Genomic DNA, 21292 nt, shown 5'->3' on the forward strand with positions numbered 1-21292 from the left:
ATTACATAACTTGATTATATAGTTGCCAAGAATATTAATTACATTTCAGTTTTTATATGAAACATACTTCTTATATGTTGTCACATAGAAGAAGGTGTAAGTAGATGAATGATGAACACTAACTTCACTTCAGTGCAGAGCGAACTCCCTCTGGCCAGAACACATATGGTATATATACAGCTACAGAACATTCCAGTACAATGATTATTGCTATTTGTGGATACTTCTAGAATGTACTCAAACTGAATATAGAAATTAAAACTTTACAGTTCAGGTAAGTTTTGAACTCACAACCGTCCATACAACAGTCCAGTATCATAACCACTACACTATAGCGACTGTGCTACTCAGCTTCTTCAGTGACATTGCTCCCTCCTTAAGAGAACAGCGTCTCAGTGTTATGTCCTAGTCTGGGAACGAGTCATGGACTCTGCATACTCAGCCTCCCAATGACTGATGTTCACCCTGGCAGTGATCTTCTTAGAACTTCCCTTGCCGCTACGTTCTTCATCACGTTTTTGCTCGTTGCCCATCACTGGAGCTTCGAAATTAGCCTGGGTTGCAGGATCCTTGTAGGGCTTCATTCGAAGGACGTGGATCGTATCTCTTATCTTTCGTCGTCTTGTGTCAGGGTCAAAATCTTCAACTTCATAAGTAACATCAGACAACTGTCTTACAACCTTATAAGGTCCAAAGTAGCACCTGAGGAGTTTTCTCAGAGAGACCAACCTTCCGAACAGGAGTGAGATCCAGACGAGGTCACCAGGCTGGTAGACAACAGGGCAATGGCTCACATCATGCCTTCGGTGATCGTTTTCTTGAGCCTACAGCATGCAGAGTCAAGTTAACTGCCAAGCTTCATCAGCTCTGGTCAACACATGGCCGATGTAGTCATCATCCACATCATCAGGCTGTAACGGAAACATAGTGTCCATCATCACCATTGCCTCATGCCCAAGCACCAGGAAAAATGGCATAAATCCTGTGGTGTCTTTGTGGCAGTGTTGTAGGCAAACGTCACCAAAGGTAGCACCTCATCCCAGTTGCTCTGCTCGACATTGATGAACACAGAGCATGTCAGCCAAGGTCTTATTAAGGCATTTCAATAAACCCGTTAGTTCGTGGATGGTAGCCCCGTCATGTGATGGGTAATGTTGCACCAACAGTTTATCTCTATCACAAGATTCGATTGGAAAACTTTCCCTCGATCTGTAATTAATGACCTTGGCCACCGTGTTTTAATACAATGTCTTCTATGATGAATTTGGATTTTGTAATGCCATAGCATGTCAGATAATCAGTGCAACAATAATCCAGCTATTGCCACATTGTAAATCATCTGAGGAGGTCAATCCCAACTTGTGCAGAGGTGTTTCATCTGGTGGAATTGGTATGAGTCAGCCAGGTGCTTTCTGAGGAACTGCCTTTCTCCTCTGGCACTCTTGACAGTGTGATACATAGTGACAGACACTCCTAAATAAACCTGGCCAGGAAAATCTCTCACGGATCCTATTTTAAGTCTTAATAAATCCTAAATATCTGGCCTCAGGTGTGTCATGGAATTTCTGTAGAACATCTAAGCACATGTGTTTAGGAATCACTGGTAGCCACCTCTTTCCAAATGGATCAAAGTTTTTCTTCCAAAGTAATCCATTAACTACCTTAAATTGTCCTTTCACATCCTCTGATCAATTTAAGGCAAGCATAATTTGAGATATATTGGTGTCCTCCTTCTGTTCAGCAGAGAGATCCTGAAGTGCAGTGAGACAGTCACTATCTTCATCAAAGTCTTGATGGTCTTGCACAGGGTTTCTTGAGAGACAGTTGGCATCTTGGTGTCTTCTTCTACTTTTGTACACTATGGTAATGTCATACTCCTGAAGATGTAGTGTCCACCTGGCGAATCATCCCATTGGGTCCTTAAGAGCTGTCAACCAACAAAGTGAATGATGGTCTGTAGCAACTGTGAATGGCCTTCCATAGAGATACTATCGAAATTTGCACATGGCCCAGATTACAGCAAAACATTCTCTTTCTTTATTTGAGTAGTTTCTCTCAGCTTTTGAAAGTGTCCTAGAAGCATAGCCTTCTCTTTTCTCTCAGCTTTTGAAAGTATCCTAGAAGCATTACCTTCTCTTTTCTGTCCAAAATCTGCACCAGAACAGCACTGATCACATGCCCACTGGCATCTGTGTGTAATTCTGTAGGTGCTCTCTCATCATACAGACCAAGTACAGGGTCAATCGTCAGAGCTTTTCATAGCACATCGAAAGAATTTTGTTGAGCACCAGCCCAGATAAATTTATTACTGGCTTTTAACAACTCTTGGTGTGGCCTGGATTTGATACAAAAGTCTTTGATAAAATGACGGTAATAAGAACATAATCTGAGGAAGCTTCTCATGTCTCTAATATTTTTAGGAATAGGAAATTCTTTTATAGATCTCACCTTTTCTGGGTCTGGCTACATGCCTTCGTTTGACACAAGGTGTCAAAGTATTTTGATTTCTTTTGCTCCAAAGAGACACTTTCTTGGATTAAGTATCAGTCTGCCTTGTCGGAGACACTTAAGAACAAGCCTCAGTCTTTTTATGTGGTCATCAAATGTCTCTGAGAAAACTATAATGTCATCTAAATAACAAAGGCACATCATCCACTTCAGGTGACTTAGAAGATTATCCATCATCTGTTCAAAAGTTGCTGGTGCATTACACAAACCAAACAGCATTACCTTAAACTCAAACAGGCCCTCAGTGGTGATTAATGCAGTTTTCTCATGATCAGCCTCATCTACTTGTACTGTCCAGTTTACCAAGTACATGTCCATGGTTGAGAAAAATATATCCCCCATCAGACAATCTAGGGCATTGTCAATTTGTGGAAGAGGGTAAATGTCCTTTTTAGTTATCTTATTAAGCTTCCTTTAATCAACACAAAAGCGCCAACTGCCATCCTTCTTCCTGATAAGAATCACTGGTGATGACAATGGGCTCTGTGAAGGCTCAAGGCTGAATGATGTCACTCTTTATCATTTCCTCTACCTTGTCATGAATTATTCGATGTTCCTTTGCTGACACATGGTATGCTCTCTGGCTTATTGGTTGGTGCTCTCTAGTGCTAATCCGGTGCTTGACTGCTGATTTGTATCATTTGCTCTTCACCTGTGAATTGAAGCATTCAGAAAACTCTTGAAGAATGGCAAGTAGCTTCTTCTGTTGTTCCTTAGTGAGATCTGGTGATACTTGAGCTAGAAGATCTTATCTCATAGTTGGAGCGCTAATTTCACCCACAGATTTGGCATGGGAGGTTTCTATGATGCTCAGCTGTTCTGAAATTAACAGCTCAGTGTCTGCTAAGCACATGCACCTTGGAAGGATCTGCAATTCTCGGCGAAAGTTAACTATCCACAGTTCACCAAATCCATTCTTAAACAAGACAACAGAGGCTGGGATGACCAAGTTATTCTTCAGTGCTATGATTCTCTTACATTCCACTACAAGATCCAAGGGTTGATGCATAGCATGAAACATGATGGCTACCTTTCTAGTGCTGATTGCAGGAATGATCACTTCATCCAGCATACATAGTCTCCACACACACTGATGTGCATCTTCCAGTCCACACTATCTCATTTCATCTAGCATAACCTTCAAGTGACTACAATCTATATTTGCCTGAGAATCTTTCAAAAAGGCCCATCTGAGAATGATGTCATCACTACACTCTTGTAAGACAATGAATTCTAAGGGCTGTGTATGGCCACTTATACCCACATGAATGACATGTCTTCCTGTAGGTTTTACGTATTTCCCATTAGCCACCTTCAGCAGAGATGTTTCGTTGTTGACGAATACGGTTTTCTGCAACTGGCAACGGTACTTCTCCGAAATGACTGAATATGATGCTCCAGATTCCACAAGAGCATGGGCTGCTTGGCCATCCCTGAGGATATTGCCATAGTTTCCTAGCATTTTTGTAGTGAACAACAGCGGAGGATTTTTCTCTTTGGCTGCCTCACCTCCAAGGAAGGTCGCACCCTTTAGTTTTCCCGGTTGTGGCAGCTAGGTGATCAGCTGGAGCCTCTAAACAGTGATGGAGACCTTGATTGTGTTGGGGTGTGTCCTCTCCAGCGGCTGGCTTGTGGCGATGGTGACCTACAGCATCCTGCACCCACATCTTCTTGTTCATCTTTGTTGTCTCAGAGTCGGCATCGGCTAAGATCAGTCTGCTGTCTCTGGGTCTTCCAGATGTCAGTCTTCCTTGGTGCCCAAACAGATTCCTCATGCGGCATTGTAGGAACATAATTTCGCCTGAGTCTCTACTTTTTTACCATTTTAAAGGGAAATGAAGGACGAGAAATTGGGTTCAATATCTGTTCCACTTCCTCCCTTATGTCCTCTTGAAACGTCTCAGTATTATGCTCATTGTGCAATCCAAGTGCCTTCTGAACTTCCTCTCTCACTATCTGATGAAGAACACTTGTGAAATCAGTTTCTTCCTCCATTGCAGACATCAATACGATGTTTGGAAGCCATTCAAATTTCTTGCGTGTAATTATTTTTTGATGCATTGTCTCAGTATATATACTGGCACCATTTTATGAAGTCATCTGCTGTCAAAACCTCCTTCAGGAGTAGGGCTTGATACATGTCCTCAGCAACACCCTTCATGAGATGTGCAACCTTATCTTCCTCCTTCATTCTAGGATCCACTATTTTACATAGCTCCAAGATGTCTTGAATGTAGGATGCTGTCATTTCTCCTGGACACTGTGCCCTGTACTTTAATTAGTCTTCATCCTTGCACTTCTGTCATTGTGTGTCGCCGAAATACTTGCACAGTTTCACCTGGAATACTTCTCACCTTGTGAACTTCTTCTTGTTATTTTTATACTATTACTTGACAGTGCCCTCCAAGTAGAAAAATTCGTTAACCAAACACACAATGTCAGCCCAATTGTTAAATTTGGCTATATGCTCATATACCTTCAACCACTTGTTTGGATCTTGGCCATCATCACCAGAGAACCCAGAAGGATGTCTCATGTGGTGGCACACAGTTGCTGTCATCATAATGCCCTCTTCTTCTTCTGTCTTTGATAGATTGTGATCTGTTGAATATGGCTCAAACTCGGGTTTCTCGCCACATAAACGGTGGCTCTGTCATGGCCTCATAGGAGCCACTGTGTCATTGATAATGTGTGGTATCAAAAGTTCCAATACCCAGCGTCTCCACCAGAATAATGTCATATAGAAGAAGGTGTAAGTAGATGAATGACGAACACTAACTTCACTTAACGAAGGTTTATTCAGCACCTACAAGAGCATAGAGTGAACTCCCTCCAGCCAGAACACACATGGTATATATACAGCTACAGAACATTCGAGTACAATGATTCTTGCCATTTGTGGATACTTCTAGAATGTACTTGAGCCAAATATAGAAATTAAAATTCAGGTGAGTTTTGAACTCGCAACCCTCAATGCCACAGTCTAATATCATAACCACTACACTATGGTGACTGTGCTACGCAGCTTCCTCTGTAAGAATATCATAGCTTCATTGGGATCATTTCGTTTCCTTGTGAATGGTGACTTGTCTTTTCAGATGAATCACATTATTTGCTCCAGCAGACAGATTGCCGATGGTGTATATGATGTGAAATGTCTGAAAGCAAGAAAGAAGGGAGTGTTAAGGTCTGGGAAATGTTTTTGTTGCATTAGCTAGGTCATCTCATCATTCTAGAAAGCACAGTGGATTAACATAAGCATGCCTCTACGGCTCTACGGGAGTCAGCATGGCCCCACATCCCTGTTGGTACCTTTCAGAACCTTACGGACTGTTTTTCCTGTACATATCACAGTGGTCCATGTTGAAAAATGTAGCTATTTAGGCTTTTGACAAGTGGTCACCTTAATGTGACTCAACAGTGTAATAAGAATGTGAACCCCCTTTGCCAAATGTAAAAGATGATAACTTTGTGTACATTTATGTGCAGTCACAATTCTATATTATTTTTAATAACAAGGTAGTGAGAGGTGCTTGTTCCATGTTCAATGGTTGGATTAAAAGTGCTTCATTTATCATGGGGAGTTCTTCCCCTCTGGAACCATAGTTTAGTATTGTTTCATGTGATGTTTTGTCATAAAAAATGTCGTGTGACTAGGGCCTCCCGTCACGTAGACCGTTCGCCGGGTGCAAGTCTTTCGATTTGATGCCACTTTGGCAACTTGTGTGTCGATGGGGATGAAATGATGATGATTAGAACAACACAACACCCAGTCCCTGAGCGGAGAAAATCTCTGACTCAGCCGGGAATCAAACCCTGGCCCTTAGGATTGGCATCCTGTCGCGCTGACCACTCAGCTACTGGGGGCTGGCATGTTTTGTCATGCCTGCTGTGTACAAAACCATCCCAATCCATTTTTGGACAATTAAAGTCTCTCCAATAATGATCATACATTCTAGCAATCTGGGTTTTGTCTAACGTTTCAAGTTACCTTTTTTGGGGTGTAGGGTTGGGGGGGGGGGGGGTTGTCTCGTAAGTGATAAGGAGGAGGATAGAAGTTTATATCACACTTGATACTGAATTTTGGCCTAACAATTTTGCATAGAGCCCCAGTTTTAGTCTAAGTGAGTTCTAAGTTCTTGTCACCTCCATTTCTCATCACCCTATCTTATCGAAATTCCGTTAAATATACCCCAACAATCTCACTACTGCTAAATTAAGGTTTTAGCCAGCTTTATGTACCTAATATTAAATGCAAGGTTCACTGTTTTTCATAAATGCTTAAAACTCTGGAACTTCGTTGTGAATGCCCTGGCAGTTGGTTACTAGGATTTTAATAGTTTCACCTGTAAATGGTCAGGATGCTGAGGGAGTTCTTGCAGTAACACTCTGGGTTCTCCTATGGCTCTTGTCATGTAGACTGGATAGAGTGTTCTGAACCCTGTTGCACAAGTGTAAGAAATAGCACCCTGGCTTGTCACAGAACCATCAAAATTTCTGGCTGAAGCCTTCTACATGGTTCAAAACTACAGACTGAGAGCTTAGTTGAAATTCTGTGACCAAATGAAAGGTTATACAATTTTATTTGACTAAGTACCATCTATAAGGGCATTGAAAATGGGTTCAGATAAAACTTGCCTAGGTTTTAGCATTGCTGATAATATGCAACTGAAAGAAGGGATTTTTCACTTAAATAACTGGTGGTGATTATATTTTCACTCGCACTGCGCTTCCTTTTAGTATGAAATTCATTGTGGACTCCATTGTCTGCGCGAAGTTTTAATTGAAACACTTTTTTTGTGGAATGGACACTTCTTGTGATATTATTTTGCAAAGATTAAACTGGGACACCCTATGTATAGTTTATTTATGTTAAGAAATTACCACCAAGTGCAGATAAAGATACTCTGTTGCAGATAATTCGTAGAGGTAAGCCAGATGAGCCATTTTATGCACAAGGAAAATGGCTGAAACAAACTGGTGACATCAGTGCCCGCCTCTACCCAGCAAAAAAAGTGACAAACTTGGTGAATGTCATGGGAGCTGGTGACTGGTAAGCATCATCTCAAAAATAAAAGTGATATCACCTACTATGTGCTATTTATGTTGTGAAAAGTGTTATTAATTGTATGGCAAGCAACAGCATTGATTGAGAAGCCACATGACAAGTAGTAATATACTGTAAACATTAAGCTACCCAGTAGGAGATAAACCACAGCTTTTAGTGTAATATAGGAGATGGCAGCTTTTTTCATAGTTTAAGCATGACTAGCATGAAGTGGTAAAGTGATAGTTCATACAGTCAAAACAAGGCACTGACTATTATGTACTGATGATTGGACCCTTAGCACACAACATACTGATAACTTTTTTTCCATTATCTTAGTGTGTTTAATCCATGTCAATTGAAACTGGTTTCACTGTTTTATAGTTTATAGATTATTTATGGTTGATGATGTAGAGTTGTTTTCCCTCTTTAAACTGAAATTTGAGGTATTTTTGGGGTTCCATACCTCAATCAGTAAAAACTGAACACTTAGAGGAACATTTTGTTGTCTGTCTCACAGTTACGATATTTTTTCCCAGGAACAGGTAGTGGTACCAAGTTAAATTTATATCACATACTAAGGTCTATGGTTCCTTGGTGGCCTGAAAAATTTAAGCTTCTAAGGCAATACAATCAAGAGATAAGCCACTTATGACACATACTTTGACACTCACAAACTCATTCATCGAAACCTATATGGGACTTCCTGTTGAACCTATAACATTTCACAAGAAGCAAGGTTTCACTGTACAAGTGAAGGAAAAAATCCAAAATTGTTACTTTGTTATTGTATCAAATAAAAATAATACTTTCTTGCCATTTGTAGTCTGCCTTTTTATCAGTCCGTCTGTTAAGACTGCTTTTCCTCAGGAATGGGTAGAGGTATCAAGTTGAAATTCATCTCAAATACTAATGTCTATGACCCCTTGGCAGTGCAAAAAATTTAAGCTTATAAGTCAAGGTGACCTCATATGTCACATATTTTGATACAAACTCACTATTCAAAAACTATGAGTGTACTTTCTCTGTCCTTTCTCTTCTTCCCTGTGTTTTTACACCACCTTCCAGACCGCATCACTTCTGAGCCACACTGTTCAATGATTGTCCACACACAACACAGACTTTGTGACCATGTGGATTGTTCATGCAGCATTTGATGTCTCAGACTCTTTCCTCTGATAGTTATATTTATTCCTATTGACCCCATCCTGATGTACTTTAGTGTTTTGTTTTCCACACATGCCCATGCCACATGAGGCGTTGATCCTAGACCTAACCCATACACTCTTCCTCTCTTCGCTTATCACAACACGCACAGACTCCCATACCTTGTTGTTCCTTTTCTCCCATGTTTCTGTACGTTTTTACTGATTCGTGCATATTTTTACATGGATTCACATGTTTGTGCATATTTTTCTTATCTGTGGGTGTTTCTGTGTGTCTTTTTGTATTATTTATGCATTTTTACGTTTTTTTCACTTATCCAGCTCCTCTCACTACCATCAATACCTATTTTGCTCATTTCTGCATCATTCCCATTTCTTTTACACCATTCATGCCACAATGGACCCTTGCTCCATCTTTCTGCACCAGTTCAGAAAAGTATTCCTTTCCCTGTCTAAAACTCAGCCTCACATCCTATTTCTCAAATGCTGCCTATACCATGGAATCTCCCCCCCCCCCCCCAGACAGCGTAACTGTTATGATTCCTTTCTCTGCATCCCCCCCCCCCCTCCTTTCACACCAACCTACGCATTTCAGATTCCAAAAATCCTTGGTCCTGATGTTGCTAAAACACATCTCAATGGCACAGGCATCCCAGAACGACTTCTGGTTCCTCCACAAGATACTACTACTCTGCAAACTCTACTCCATACATCACATCTCTGAAATTGAGTCCCTTGCTCTTCAGCGTATGGAATAGCATTCTAGACACTGCTTCCATAAGTTATCCAACCTGCTGACATCCAACTGCCACCTTGGGGTACCACTATCCAACGCCTATCAGTTTTCCTCCTCATCGACTCCTCATAGCAGCTGAACTCTACCAAGCTGAGCTTTTCAATTTTCTGTATCCCCCAAAACTCCCTACCAACCCTCCACCAAATCCAGAGCCAAAACATTACTGTAACACTGTTGTTAACCTTTCCATGAAAACCCTCAGTTCCACAGAAGTTTCAGTCCTATCCAAAGGCCTCACCTTTAGCCCTACACTCGAATTTAACCAAGTGGACTTGTCCAAAACCTCCTCTCTTTCTCCTACTCCCTACAATGGAAGCACTTCTTTACCACCAATCCCTCCAACCAAAACTACCCTAATTTCAACATTATGCCCTGCCTCTTCCAATTCATACCACCTTCCAAATATGTTCCTCCCCCCCTCCCACATAACAAGCCCTGGTCACCTTCTAGGAATTCCTTACTTCCAACTAGGCTCACCATTCTTCCCCAGTCCCCTTCCCCAAGACACCAACCTCTCAGTCAGTAGAAGAAAGAAGAGCTATTCACAGCCTCAGAACAAATCCTGATCTAATCATCCTATCTGCAGACAAATGTTGCACCACTGTTATGAAGCACAGTGACTACCGGCTAGAAGGCCTCTGCCAATTATCTGACTCCTCTACCTATAAACTCTGCCAGAGTGGTCCCATCCCAGAAGTCCAACACAACCTTCAATCTCTGCTTAAGGCCCTTACCGGAACATCTCTACTGAATCTATTTCTTTCCTCACACCTACAACACCCCATAAACCCAACTTTTTACATGCTCCCCGAAATCCACAGACACAACAATCCACAGACACAACAATCCTGGACACCCCATTGTGGCTGGGTTATTGCACTAAAAGAATTTTGGCCCTCATTGAACACCACCTCCAACCAATTGCGCATAATCTAGCAGCCCCTGTCGAAGACATCAACCACTTCCTTCACTGACTCTCTGCCATTACCCATTTACCTCCTGGATGCCTACTCTCACTGTTGATGTCATTTCCCTATACACCAACATCACTCATGCCCATGGTCTTACCACTGTTGAACACTACCTTACCCGACATCCTTAACACTCCAAACCCACTAACTCATTCCTCATACTCCTTACTTACTTTATTTTGACCCACAACTATTTCTCCTTTGAAAGGATGGCATATAAACAAATCCATGGCACAGCCATGGGCACCTGCATGGTACCCAGCTATGTTAACCTTGTTATGGGCCATCTAGAGGAGGCCTTCCTAGCCTCCCACACCACCAAACCCCTGGTCTGGTTCAGGTTCATTGATGATATGTTCATGATCTGAATTCAGGGCCAAGACACCCTATCTTTGTTCCTCCAAAAACTCAACACCTTCTCTCCCATTCACTTCACATGATCCTCCTCTATCCAGCGTGCTGCCTTCCTTGATGTTGACCTCTTCCTCTCTGATGACTTCGTCCACACCTCTGTCCACATTAAAACTACCAACAGTACCTGCATTTTGACAGCTGTCATCCCTTTTGTACCAAACAATCTCTCCAATACAGCCTGGCCACCCAGGGACAGTGTACCTGCAGTGACAAAAACTCCATTGTTCAGTATGCCGAGCTCACGAAGTCCTTCACAGAACAGCACTATCCCCCAGACCTAGTTGGCAAACAGGTCTCCCATGCCATGCCCCTCACACCCCCAATCCTTGCAGCACCCACAAGAACCAGCCACAAAGGAGTGTCCCCTTCATCACCCAGTACCACCCCAGACTGGAACAATTGGACCACACCATTTTCCAGGGCTCTGATTACCCATCATCATGTCCTGAAATGAGGGAAATCCTAACCAAGACACTTCCCACCCCTCCTATAGTGGCGTTCTGTCACCCAGCCATTCTCCACATCATCGTAGTCCATTCCTATACCACTGCCAATACCAACCCTTGACACAAGGGTCATATCTTTGTGGAAGACAGAGTTGCAAATTCTGCCCAATCCGCACACCCAGCCCTTCCTGTTCCATTCCAGTCAGGTTTATTGTACCCTGTCAGGCACTGGGCCACCTGTGAAAGCAGCCATGTGACTCTCTGCTGCAATCACTGCACAGTTTTTTATATTTGTATGACCACCAGCCAGTTGCCCACCAGGGTGAATGGCCACCACCAAACTGTGGCCAAGAGCAGAGTAGACCACCCTGTGGCACAAAATTCAGCTGAACATAACACACTTGATTTCAGTGGCTGCTTTGCTACCCAAGCCATTTGGATCCTTCCCTCCTCCACCAGCTTTTCTGAACTGTGTAGACACCACATTCTCCAGTCCCGTAATTATCCTGGCCTCAATCTATGGTAACACACTGTCCCCACACCCTCCACCCAACAGTTTCTTCCCTTTTTCCTATAATTTCCTCCCCATTCTCATCTCCCACCCTGTTTATTTGCCACCCTCTGCTTATACATCCTCCCATCTTTCCCTGCTCCCTTTCTCCCCATCCCCCCCTGACCCACAACCTCCTGATACTGAACATGTTGGCATTCTAGTTCCTGCACACTCCACCACAGTGTTCATCTCTCTCCCCACCCATGCATTACTACCCCTTCCCCTTCCCCCCCTCCAGATTGCTGCTTGCATCCCACATGATAGTTGAATTCTGGCCGGAGATCTTTACAGTACATAGAAATCTGTCTTTTCCTACATTGTTGACATTTCTGCCTGATTTTCTACCTATACATATGTCAAGCCTGATTGTCTAGCAGTAAAATACATGCCTGGAAACTGAGAGGTTGCAGTTTTGAATCTCTGTCAGACTGTGGGTATTTCAGTCTTTGTTTTAACTTTGCTTTCACCTTTAAATGATATGAGGAGTTGCCAGAAACATTGTGTGGTTCAGATTCCATGTTAAACTGTAGGTCTCCTTTCCCTGGTTGGACATCTGGAGTAGGTTGGAGACATGCAAGTCGCTGAAGTGGTGTCCAACAGAGAGACTTGCCCCAGACCACTGCGCCACATGAAATAATAATTGTTGTTGTTATTATTATTATTATTATTATTATTATTATTATTATAATCATCATCATCATCATCATCATCATCATCATCATCATCTCTATATATATAATTAATTTTGTGTAGAAACCTCAGAACACATGCTCTACTTGCACTTGTTTTTTTTTTTTTTCATTATATTTAGTGTTAATTTATTACATCTACATAATTGCAAAGATACTTCAGCATTTCATTTCCCGCCTCAGCTGTGTTCTGGAGGTTGTATATGTAAGTATAATGTTGCTGTCATCAACTAAACAAATTTTTTCTCAAATTTTGTCTGAAAAATCCAACAGCATAGGCAAGCACAACTGATGTTTTGATTTTCATTACTGCAGTATTTTTCTGATTTATTTCTTGAAACATATTATACTGTGTTTGCAGATGACAAAATGCTTGTGAGGGAATATGGAATAGTTGTAGGTAAACAACTAGAATTCTCTCAGATACAGATTTATTCACACTTAGCTTCTACACAGATACAAGTCCGGAGGCTAACTGCCGTTAGCGTCCAACATCCTCCCCAAAGCCCTCTCCTCAAAGATAGCACACTTACGCACAGAACAAATATCGATATTTATGGCGCTCTACACCACATAGCCCCCCCCCCCCCCCCTGCACAGTATGGAGTACGTCCCTGTGAATGAATGGGGGGGGGGGGTGAGAAGTTAGGAAGGTAATGCACAGTTCTTCTGCGTCAGTCAGAAGCGGTCGACTGGTAGGAGACCGGGGGGTGAAACCCGGTACGTCGACGGTGAAGTCAGCAAGCGACGCCGGCGGCTGAAGACGACGTCCCGTCCTGGAGTGGAGGTGTAGCACTTAGTCAGCCGGCAGGCAGAGAATCACCTTGCCAGAAGGCCTAACAAAGGCACGCAAATTGCCACACACAGCACTTCTGCTCAATTTAAAGCAGTGCACCACACGAGATTCTGCACTTCCTCCCTCAGTATTGTCACACGCGAGTACCACACACACCGTATCGCCATCTACGACAACAGATAATTTATGTATGTCATCAGGGTGCACATGTGTTGTGAATTCTTGGATGGCACCTGTACGAGCAATGGTAGGGAGGCAGGGAGGTGTGGGAAAGCCATGGCAGGGGGAAGCATCTGCTAAGAGGGGTGGCAGGTGCACTGGACTGCGCAGGAGACAACCTTGGGCGATCGCGATCAGCTGACAGACGAGGGAGCGTGACCGAAGGCAACGAGGAGCCAGCGTGGATTGAACGGTGTGACAAAGAGCTGTCACATGAAGATGGTAACACAATGGTAGAATCTGAGTGGTTGGCAGTTCGACTGCAAGGGCTGTGAGGAGTGAAGCCCCGAAAAGATTGGCCACTCGAATTAGATGAACGCGGAGAAGGAGCAGTGCTCGGCAGAGAAGCACGCTGTGGAGAATCAATACCCAAATGCATGGTGTGGCAAGATGGATGGCCGCTCGAAGCAGGAGTGGGAGAAATAGGGGCAGAATCAGGGAGGTTCACCTGAGGCTCAATGAAAGCTGGTTTCACTCGGTTGAGTGAGACCGTGGTTACAGAGTCTTTTATGAGGAGATCCATGTTATTCTCAGAGTGTTTGATGACCTTGTAAGGACCTGTGTAGGGTGACTGAAGCAGGGCTTTGACTGAGTCGTCTCTGAGAAACATGTACTCACAAGAGTCTAGCGTGCGCAGTACGTACACGTGCGGAGGTGTATGAGCAGCCGGAGGTGGCGGCTGAATTTTGCTGCAGTGCAAGCGTACCCGCTCGAGAAGTGAAGGGAGTTCAGAGGGCCATGGAAGTGGGGTCGGAGTGACTAATTCTCCAGGCAAAACCAGAGGTTGGCCATACACAAACTCGGCCATGGAACCCTTGAGGTCTTCCTTGAAAGTCGCACGAAGGCCAAGAAGCACGAAGGGCAGTGCCTCTGTCCATAGTGAGTCATGGCAACGCAGGGCAGACTTTAAGGTGTGATACCATCACTCGACAAGCCCATTGCTTTGGGGGTGGTATGCAGAAGTATGAATTTTGACAATACCACACATTTTACATAAGTCAGAGAAAACTAAAGACTCGAATTGTCGCCCCTGGTCAGTGGTGAGGTAAACAGGTGAGCCAAATCTAGAGATCCATGAATCTAAGAATGTTCGACTTACTGTCTCAGAGGTAATGTTCAGAATAGGCACAGCCTCAGCCCACCGAGTCATCCTGTCAATAGCCGTAAACAAGTAATGGAAACCCTTGGAGGGGGGCAAAGGGCCTACGAAGTCGACATGAACATGGTGAAACCGGCCTGGCGGTTGGGCAAAACAGCCAAGGGATGGAGAAGTGTGCCTGGAAACTTTGTTCTGTTGACACACCATGCATGCCCTTGCCCAAGACTGACAGTCACGGTGCATGTCTCTCCAGACAAACCGTTCAGTTACCAGACGGGTGGAAGCTTTGAGACCGGGGTGTGCCAATGTGTGTAGTTTGTCAAAGACCTGGTGAGGGGCTTAGGAATGAATGGCCACAATGTACCAGTCAATTCATCACACCACACTAAGTCAGATATGCCAGGGAAAGTAGAGCATACCGGTTGGAGAGAGGAGCTGTGGTCTGAAATTGACTGCATGGTATCGGGCTCTGCCGATTGCAACTGAGGTAGGTCCGTTAAGTCAATTAAGGTTGTGACAGCACCAACACATGAGAGAAAATCAGTGACCACATTGTCCGCTCCTCGGATGTAGCAAATGTCATTTGTAAATTGCAAGATGTAATCGATGTGACGAAAGCATCATGGGGGCGGATCAGCCACAGGATTTTTTATGGCAGGAACCAACGGCTTGTGATCAGTGAGCACATAGAAATCTCGTCCCTCAACATCAGTTCTGAAGTGTCTTATGGCCTCGTAAACTGCAAGTAATTCTCTGTCAAATGCTGAGTATTTCTTCTGCGCGTTGTTTAGCTTTTTTGAGAAAAACTGCAGGGGGTCGTAAAATCGTTGTATGTCTGACTCAGTACTGCGCCGATAGCATTGTCACTAGCGTCAGTAGTGATAAACATTGTGGCATCCGCCCGTGGGTGAGCAATAGTGACAGCGGAGGCCAACAGCTGTTTGAGTTCATTAAATGTCTTGTCCATGTCTGGTGTCCATCGTACCTGGCGGGTGCCAGAAGTTTGTGGGCCAGCGAGAGCATCTGTGAGAGGAGCCTGCACCGCAGAAGCGGCTGGCAAATGTTTCCGGTAATAATTAACTGTTCCGATGAACCTGCATAATTCCCTATAGGTCTGAGGGCGTAGCATCTCGAGAACAGGCTTGATCTTGTCCTGTGGTGGTGTCAGACACAACATAACTTAGGAATGTGACGGATGACTGGTGCAATTGAGTCTTTTTATTGTTCAGTTCAATACCAGCGGCTGCTAAAATATCTGTCAAGACTTGAACACACTCCTCACTCTGTTCCGAAGTAGAAGCAAAAACCAATATGTCATCCATGTATACGAAACAAAAGTCTAGATGGGATAAAGTTTGATTGATGAAACGCTGCCACGTTTGGGGGGCGTTTTTCAACCCAAACGGCATAAATTTGTATTGGAACAGCCCGAAGGGAGTAGTTATGGCAGTCTTTTCAATGTCCTCCGGAGCCATAGGAATCTGATGAAATGCGTGCTTACAGTCCAAAACAGAGAAGTACTTTGCACCTGCGAGCGCATGATTAAAGTCTGCGATGTGTGGGACCAGATATTTATCAATGATGGTGCGGGCATTTAAGCGCCTATAGTCTCCGACCGTACGCCAAGTACCGTCTTTCTTTTGGTCAAACAGGATAGGACTAGCCCAGCAACCGGAAGAAGGTTCAATTATTCCCTTTTGTAACATATCGTCCAATTGTTCTTTTGCAATTTCATAAATTCCAGCTTGAGGCGGCGTGGGCGTTGTGATATGGGTGGCCCATCGGTTAGATGTAACCAATGAACTGTGCCATTAGTGACTACTGCAATATGTGGCGCGGCACGACAATCAGATGTCCGTGAAGTGGAGCAGGCAATGGCGGATGGGCCAAGCTGTGACGCTGAGGGCACGGAAGTACAGGTGTGCCACCCGCTCGTAGGCTGCGCAAAGGCCGCACACGTGTTAACATGGGCGAGGTTGGTACACTGGTTCTTAGTAGCAGGCCGTGCTGCTACGAGCGCTGTAGGCATGAGTGGGCGTGGCCGAACGGCAGATGGCCGTAGTTCATTGCCACGAGCTTGGCAAGTTAATTGTCCATTCGGAACGCAAGGAGCATGAGCACTCGGGCATACCCTAGCATTACAAAAGGGGGTGCTGACACAGTTTACAGAGTTCACAACATTGTCGTTAACGTGCGCGGGCATGGGAACACCAGATTGGCACGGACTGACCTTGTCTGTGCCCCAGAGTCTTCCACCGAGGTCGATGCACTGTCGTTGCGGGGAGTTGAAGGTGCAGGCAGGGCGGCTAGTTTAACAAACTTGTTATTAGCAGCACCAGACAAGGGCGTGGTGTCAGAAAGCGTCTTAGTGCGGTCACGTCCAGAATGCAGTGCACGGAGCTCACGTTGCCTGGCGGAGTATGCTCTGTCGGTGGCGCGTAAACGTTCATTTACTGGCCTATCTTCATACGCAGAGATTGCAGTCTGGACAGGCAAAGGCAGCTTTTCAGTCCAGATTTCTGCGAGCGTGTCATCAGGCATAACTTGCTCATCGACGAGAAGATGGATGCACCGGCACAGCTGGGATGGAGACCTGTCGCCGAGACACTCTACGTAGATGAGCTGTCGCACATTTTCTCTCCTGGTTTTAGAGATGGGCTCCAATATCGTCTGTTTTGCCACAGCATACTTCCCTGCTAGGGGGGGGTGCTTTGACCAGATCGTAAATTAAATCTACATGGTCGTGAAGATGGTTCATGAGGCAGGCGAAGTGTGCGTCGTCATCCAAAGCACAGACATTGAATGATTGCTCAACCAGGTTAAACCAAAACTCTGGGTGAGCGGGTTTGAAGTCTGGTAATTTCGGCAGATTTGGCACTGCAATCACTGTGGAGGTGCGCCTATTACTTCGGACGAAAGTAGAGCATGCAGAAGATTGCGAGTCCCAATTATTGGCGTCCCGTAATGCGGGAATCGCAAAATTCACTTGATGCCGGGGGGGGGGGGGGGCTGAGAAGCGACGGACGCTCGAACGGTGTGAGGATCGTGGTCAAAATGTGCATTCTCATTGACATGATAGCTCAGAGAGAAGCCACAAGTGCTTAAGTATGCCAGTGAATGTCCGTTATGCACACAGTATTCACTCGACCGTGAGTGGTGGGGCTGGTTGTAGATGTCGGAGTAATTACTGTCCAGCACAGAATTGTTGACTTGATTAGAAGCAACACAAGGATCCCACACACGTCCACTAGGATGCACACTCGGTGTGATATTTGCTGTTTGGCGAGCATTGAACACCTGTTGACTAGCTGGCGCGGAAGGGTACACACGTGGCGGGAACTCATTCAAGTTTGAATTTACTGCTGGATTTTCCAAAGTAGCAAAACCTCGCTCGACGCCACTAACTGTATTGAATTGTGTGTTCGACACAGGAGTAGGAATGTTCCGACCAACACTCTGTGGAGAACACGTGGGAAGGTCCAGGCTAACAAAGCCAGAGTCCACGACCGTTGGCGGTTGGAAGAAACTGGCGGCACTCGATGATTTCCACTGCATGTTCTGGCTGAAGGATTCCAAAGATTCTTGTGGCATGTCCACTACGACGGCAGGAGTGCTGGAGAGATGTTGCTGGAATCCGGGCGGCGGTGAATGCTTGAAAGGCCATTGTCTGGAGCTGAACAAAGGCCCTTACGATCGCAGAGAAACCGGACACGGTAGGCGCGTAAATAAATTTCGGGTGGTAACTCGGATGCGTATTACACAAAAATGGGGTCACCAGTGAGGGAATATGGAGTAGTTGTAGGTAAACAACTAGAATTCTCTCAGATACAGATTTATTCACACTTAGCTTCTACACAGATACAAGTCCGGAGGCTAACTGCCATTAGCGTCCAACATCCTCCCCAAAGTCCTCTCCTCAAAGATAGCACACTTACGCACAGAACAAATATCGATATTTATGGCACTCTACGCCACACTTGGATCAGAATTTGTAGGGCAATCCTTTAATGCTTGTCATTGTTATCATCTCCATACCATATAGTCATTTTGATCAGCACAATTTTAAATTGTTTTAAGAAGATAAAAGCACTGTTAAAGCTAGAGCTGAATACAACATATTGAAAATTTAAACTAATCTGTACTATTTTTAAGATTTATTTTATTTCTTTTACTTAAACTTACCCTCATTTTAAGAGCTACTGTGATCTTGAAATGAAATGTTCTGCAACAAAATTTCTCAGGTGAGAATACCTTTAATCTTATACTTTGACTAATATATTAATTCAGTGCCTCAGTTATGCTCCTCTTAATTCAGTGGATAATCACAATAATAGACTATGACTAGTGTAGTAGTTCACTGCTTCAGTTTTTCCAACAGGACTTTATAGGTTAGTTCAGATTAATCTTGAACTATGGCTAATGTAATAATCCTCCTCACCAGTTTCGTAGAGTAGTGATAGACCTCCCACTTAGTCTTATGTAACATGTTTTCATTGTCTGTGATACTGTTGCACTCATTTACAGCTTGGCTGCTGGTTTCATCAGAGGCATGTTGCTAGGGCTGTCCGAGGAGAGGTGTGCTGCTGTGGGACTAGCCTGTGCCTCTGCTGCCCTTAATTATGACTGTGCTGTGCCAGTTCGCCTTCTTTCTGAGAATGCTATCAGACAGACCACAGCTGCCGAATTTCTATCACTGCATTAAGTATAATGTGTAGATAGTGTTTACCAAGCTGGAATTATCATGAATGTGAGAATGATGGCAGAGGGATGGCTGGTTTGCAATTTAACTGTAAATAAATCTAAATTTTTATATTCTCTTAATTGGGAAGCAGAACTTTGTCATATTCATATCCTTAAAACACAGAATAGTAACTGCTATAATTTTATGCTGTATGGTTTTCCTGTAAAACATGACTACTGCAGTATGTGTGTAAGATTGTAACAATGTAGCAGTTTAACTGCACATGATACCCAAGCCACAAAATGTTATGATGGTTTTTGGAGAGAACTGAAACCAGTCATAATAAATAGAAGAAAAACTTTATGATGCAGATAATGAATAAATTGTTTAAATTATTAGGCTTATGGATCCTAAGGCAGCATATCACAGATTAAAACTTATATAAAGTAATTTAAAAGTAATTCCCAGAATTATCAATATGAATAGTTTATTAAACAATGGAAAATCCAGGATGGAATGTAACAATATCATGAAAAGGAAAGTTGCTACTCACCATATAGCGGAGATGCTGAGTCACATAAGCGCATGTGTGCACGCACACATGAACACACAACTCGTGTATGTCTGTCTCTGTCTTCTATTGTTGATGAAGACTTTAATGGCCAAAAGCTTTATTTGTGACAGTCTTTTTGTTGTACCTATCATGACTTAACATCTCCACTATATGGTGAATAGTTTATTACCATTACCCATTATTTGTTAGTGTATTTTGCAGAGAGCTTATAATGACTGAACCTGCTTGTTATTAACTTGACTTATTCCACATCCCAGAGTGGTCTCCTTCACAATGGGGTTTACAAAATATGTATGAATTAGTGAATTAATGTGGCATGCACACACTAATTAGTATACTGCTACTCTTTTGCCATTGTGCCATCTTATGCCAGGCCATTTTGCCACACAAAACAGCAGTGAGATGCTTTTAGCTTACAGTGACATAAACTGCTCCAAAAATGCAGACTTTTATTTTAACATCTCCATACTCAGGTGCAATATTTGTGATTGCAAGGATTCTCATATTTTAACTAGTTTTTACATGGAAAAGGTAAGCAAAAATGAGATACCAGACCAGCTTTATGTATCAAAGTAAAAAAAAAAGTTTCCAAAAAGAAAAAAGTAACAGGTTACTTGCATTTCTGACTAATGACTATTAAAGCAGTGTGGATTAAGTCTAAATATAATCCACCTTTATGTCAAAAGCTAATGCTCAAGGTCTTCATAAATTTCTTTGTGTGAGTTGTTTGAGAGTGTTTACTTTCCTGTCCTGCTAAAATTATATCATTGGTTTAAATCAAACCACAGTTATTACTTTTGACCATTACATTATTGTTGTACAGATATCTGAATACAAATTCTGAAAAACTGATGCCTTTTCTAGCATCACCTTATTCATAATTTTCTGCAAATATGAAGCATATCACATGAACAGAAAAATGTATTACCGTAAGTATTCCAGTCTTAAGTGGGGGGCGTTGGAATAATGTACAGAACTATGTCAGTGGTATTAAGTTACTGCAATAAACGAATTTTGTTGTTGTATGTGATAACTTTATTATTTATCAGAAAACTCCACAGGCATCAACACAAACTCCACAAACACTCATCATATAATCTTATCTTGGTCTGTTTGTTCATGAGCTCATGAAGGCTGTATATAGTGAAGCTGAAATTGATACCAGGTTTCTTGAATCTGCACTATCATAACGAAATAAAATACTTTCTTGCTGATTACTGAGAGTTATGCAACTGATGACATCCTAGCCAATGTAATTCAGTATGTTGTCTTTCATGGGAAGATATTTACAGAAGTGAAAGTAGCATCTAGCATAAAAGGAGATCCAATAGTG

The 21292-nt window shown here is 43.3% G+C and overlaps 1 protein-coding gene across 1 annotated transcript in view; it reads left to right on the forward strand.

Moving 5' to 3' along the window:
• Positions 1-19777, forward strand: part of LOC126154419 (uncharacterized) — a 273459-nt gene extending 253682 nt beyond the window's left edge. The window contains exons 7-8 of the mRNA XM_049916135.1: positions 7425-7561; positions 19229-19777. Of these exons, the coding sequence (XP_049772092.1) occupies positions 7425-7561; positions 19229-19406 (315 nt within the window). The 3' untranslated portion in view covers positions 19407-19777. The remainder of the gene's footprint in view (positions 1-7424; positions 7562-19228) is intronic.
• The last annotated feature ends 1515 nt before the right edge of the window (positions 19778-21292 follow it).

Source organism: Schistocerca cancellata, chromosome 2 (assembly GCF_023864275.1).
Source record: "Schistocerca cancellata isolate TAMUIC-IGC-003103 chromosome 2, iqSchCanc2.1, whole genome shotgun sequence".
NCBI lineage: Eukaryota > Metazoa > Arthropoda > Insecta > Orthoptera > Acrididae > Schistocerca > Schistocerca cancellata.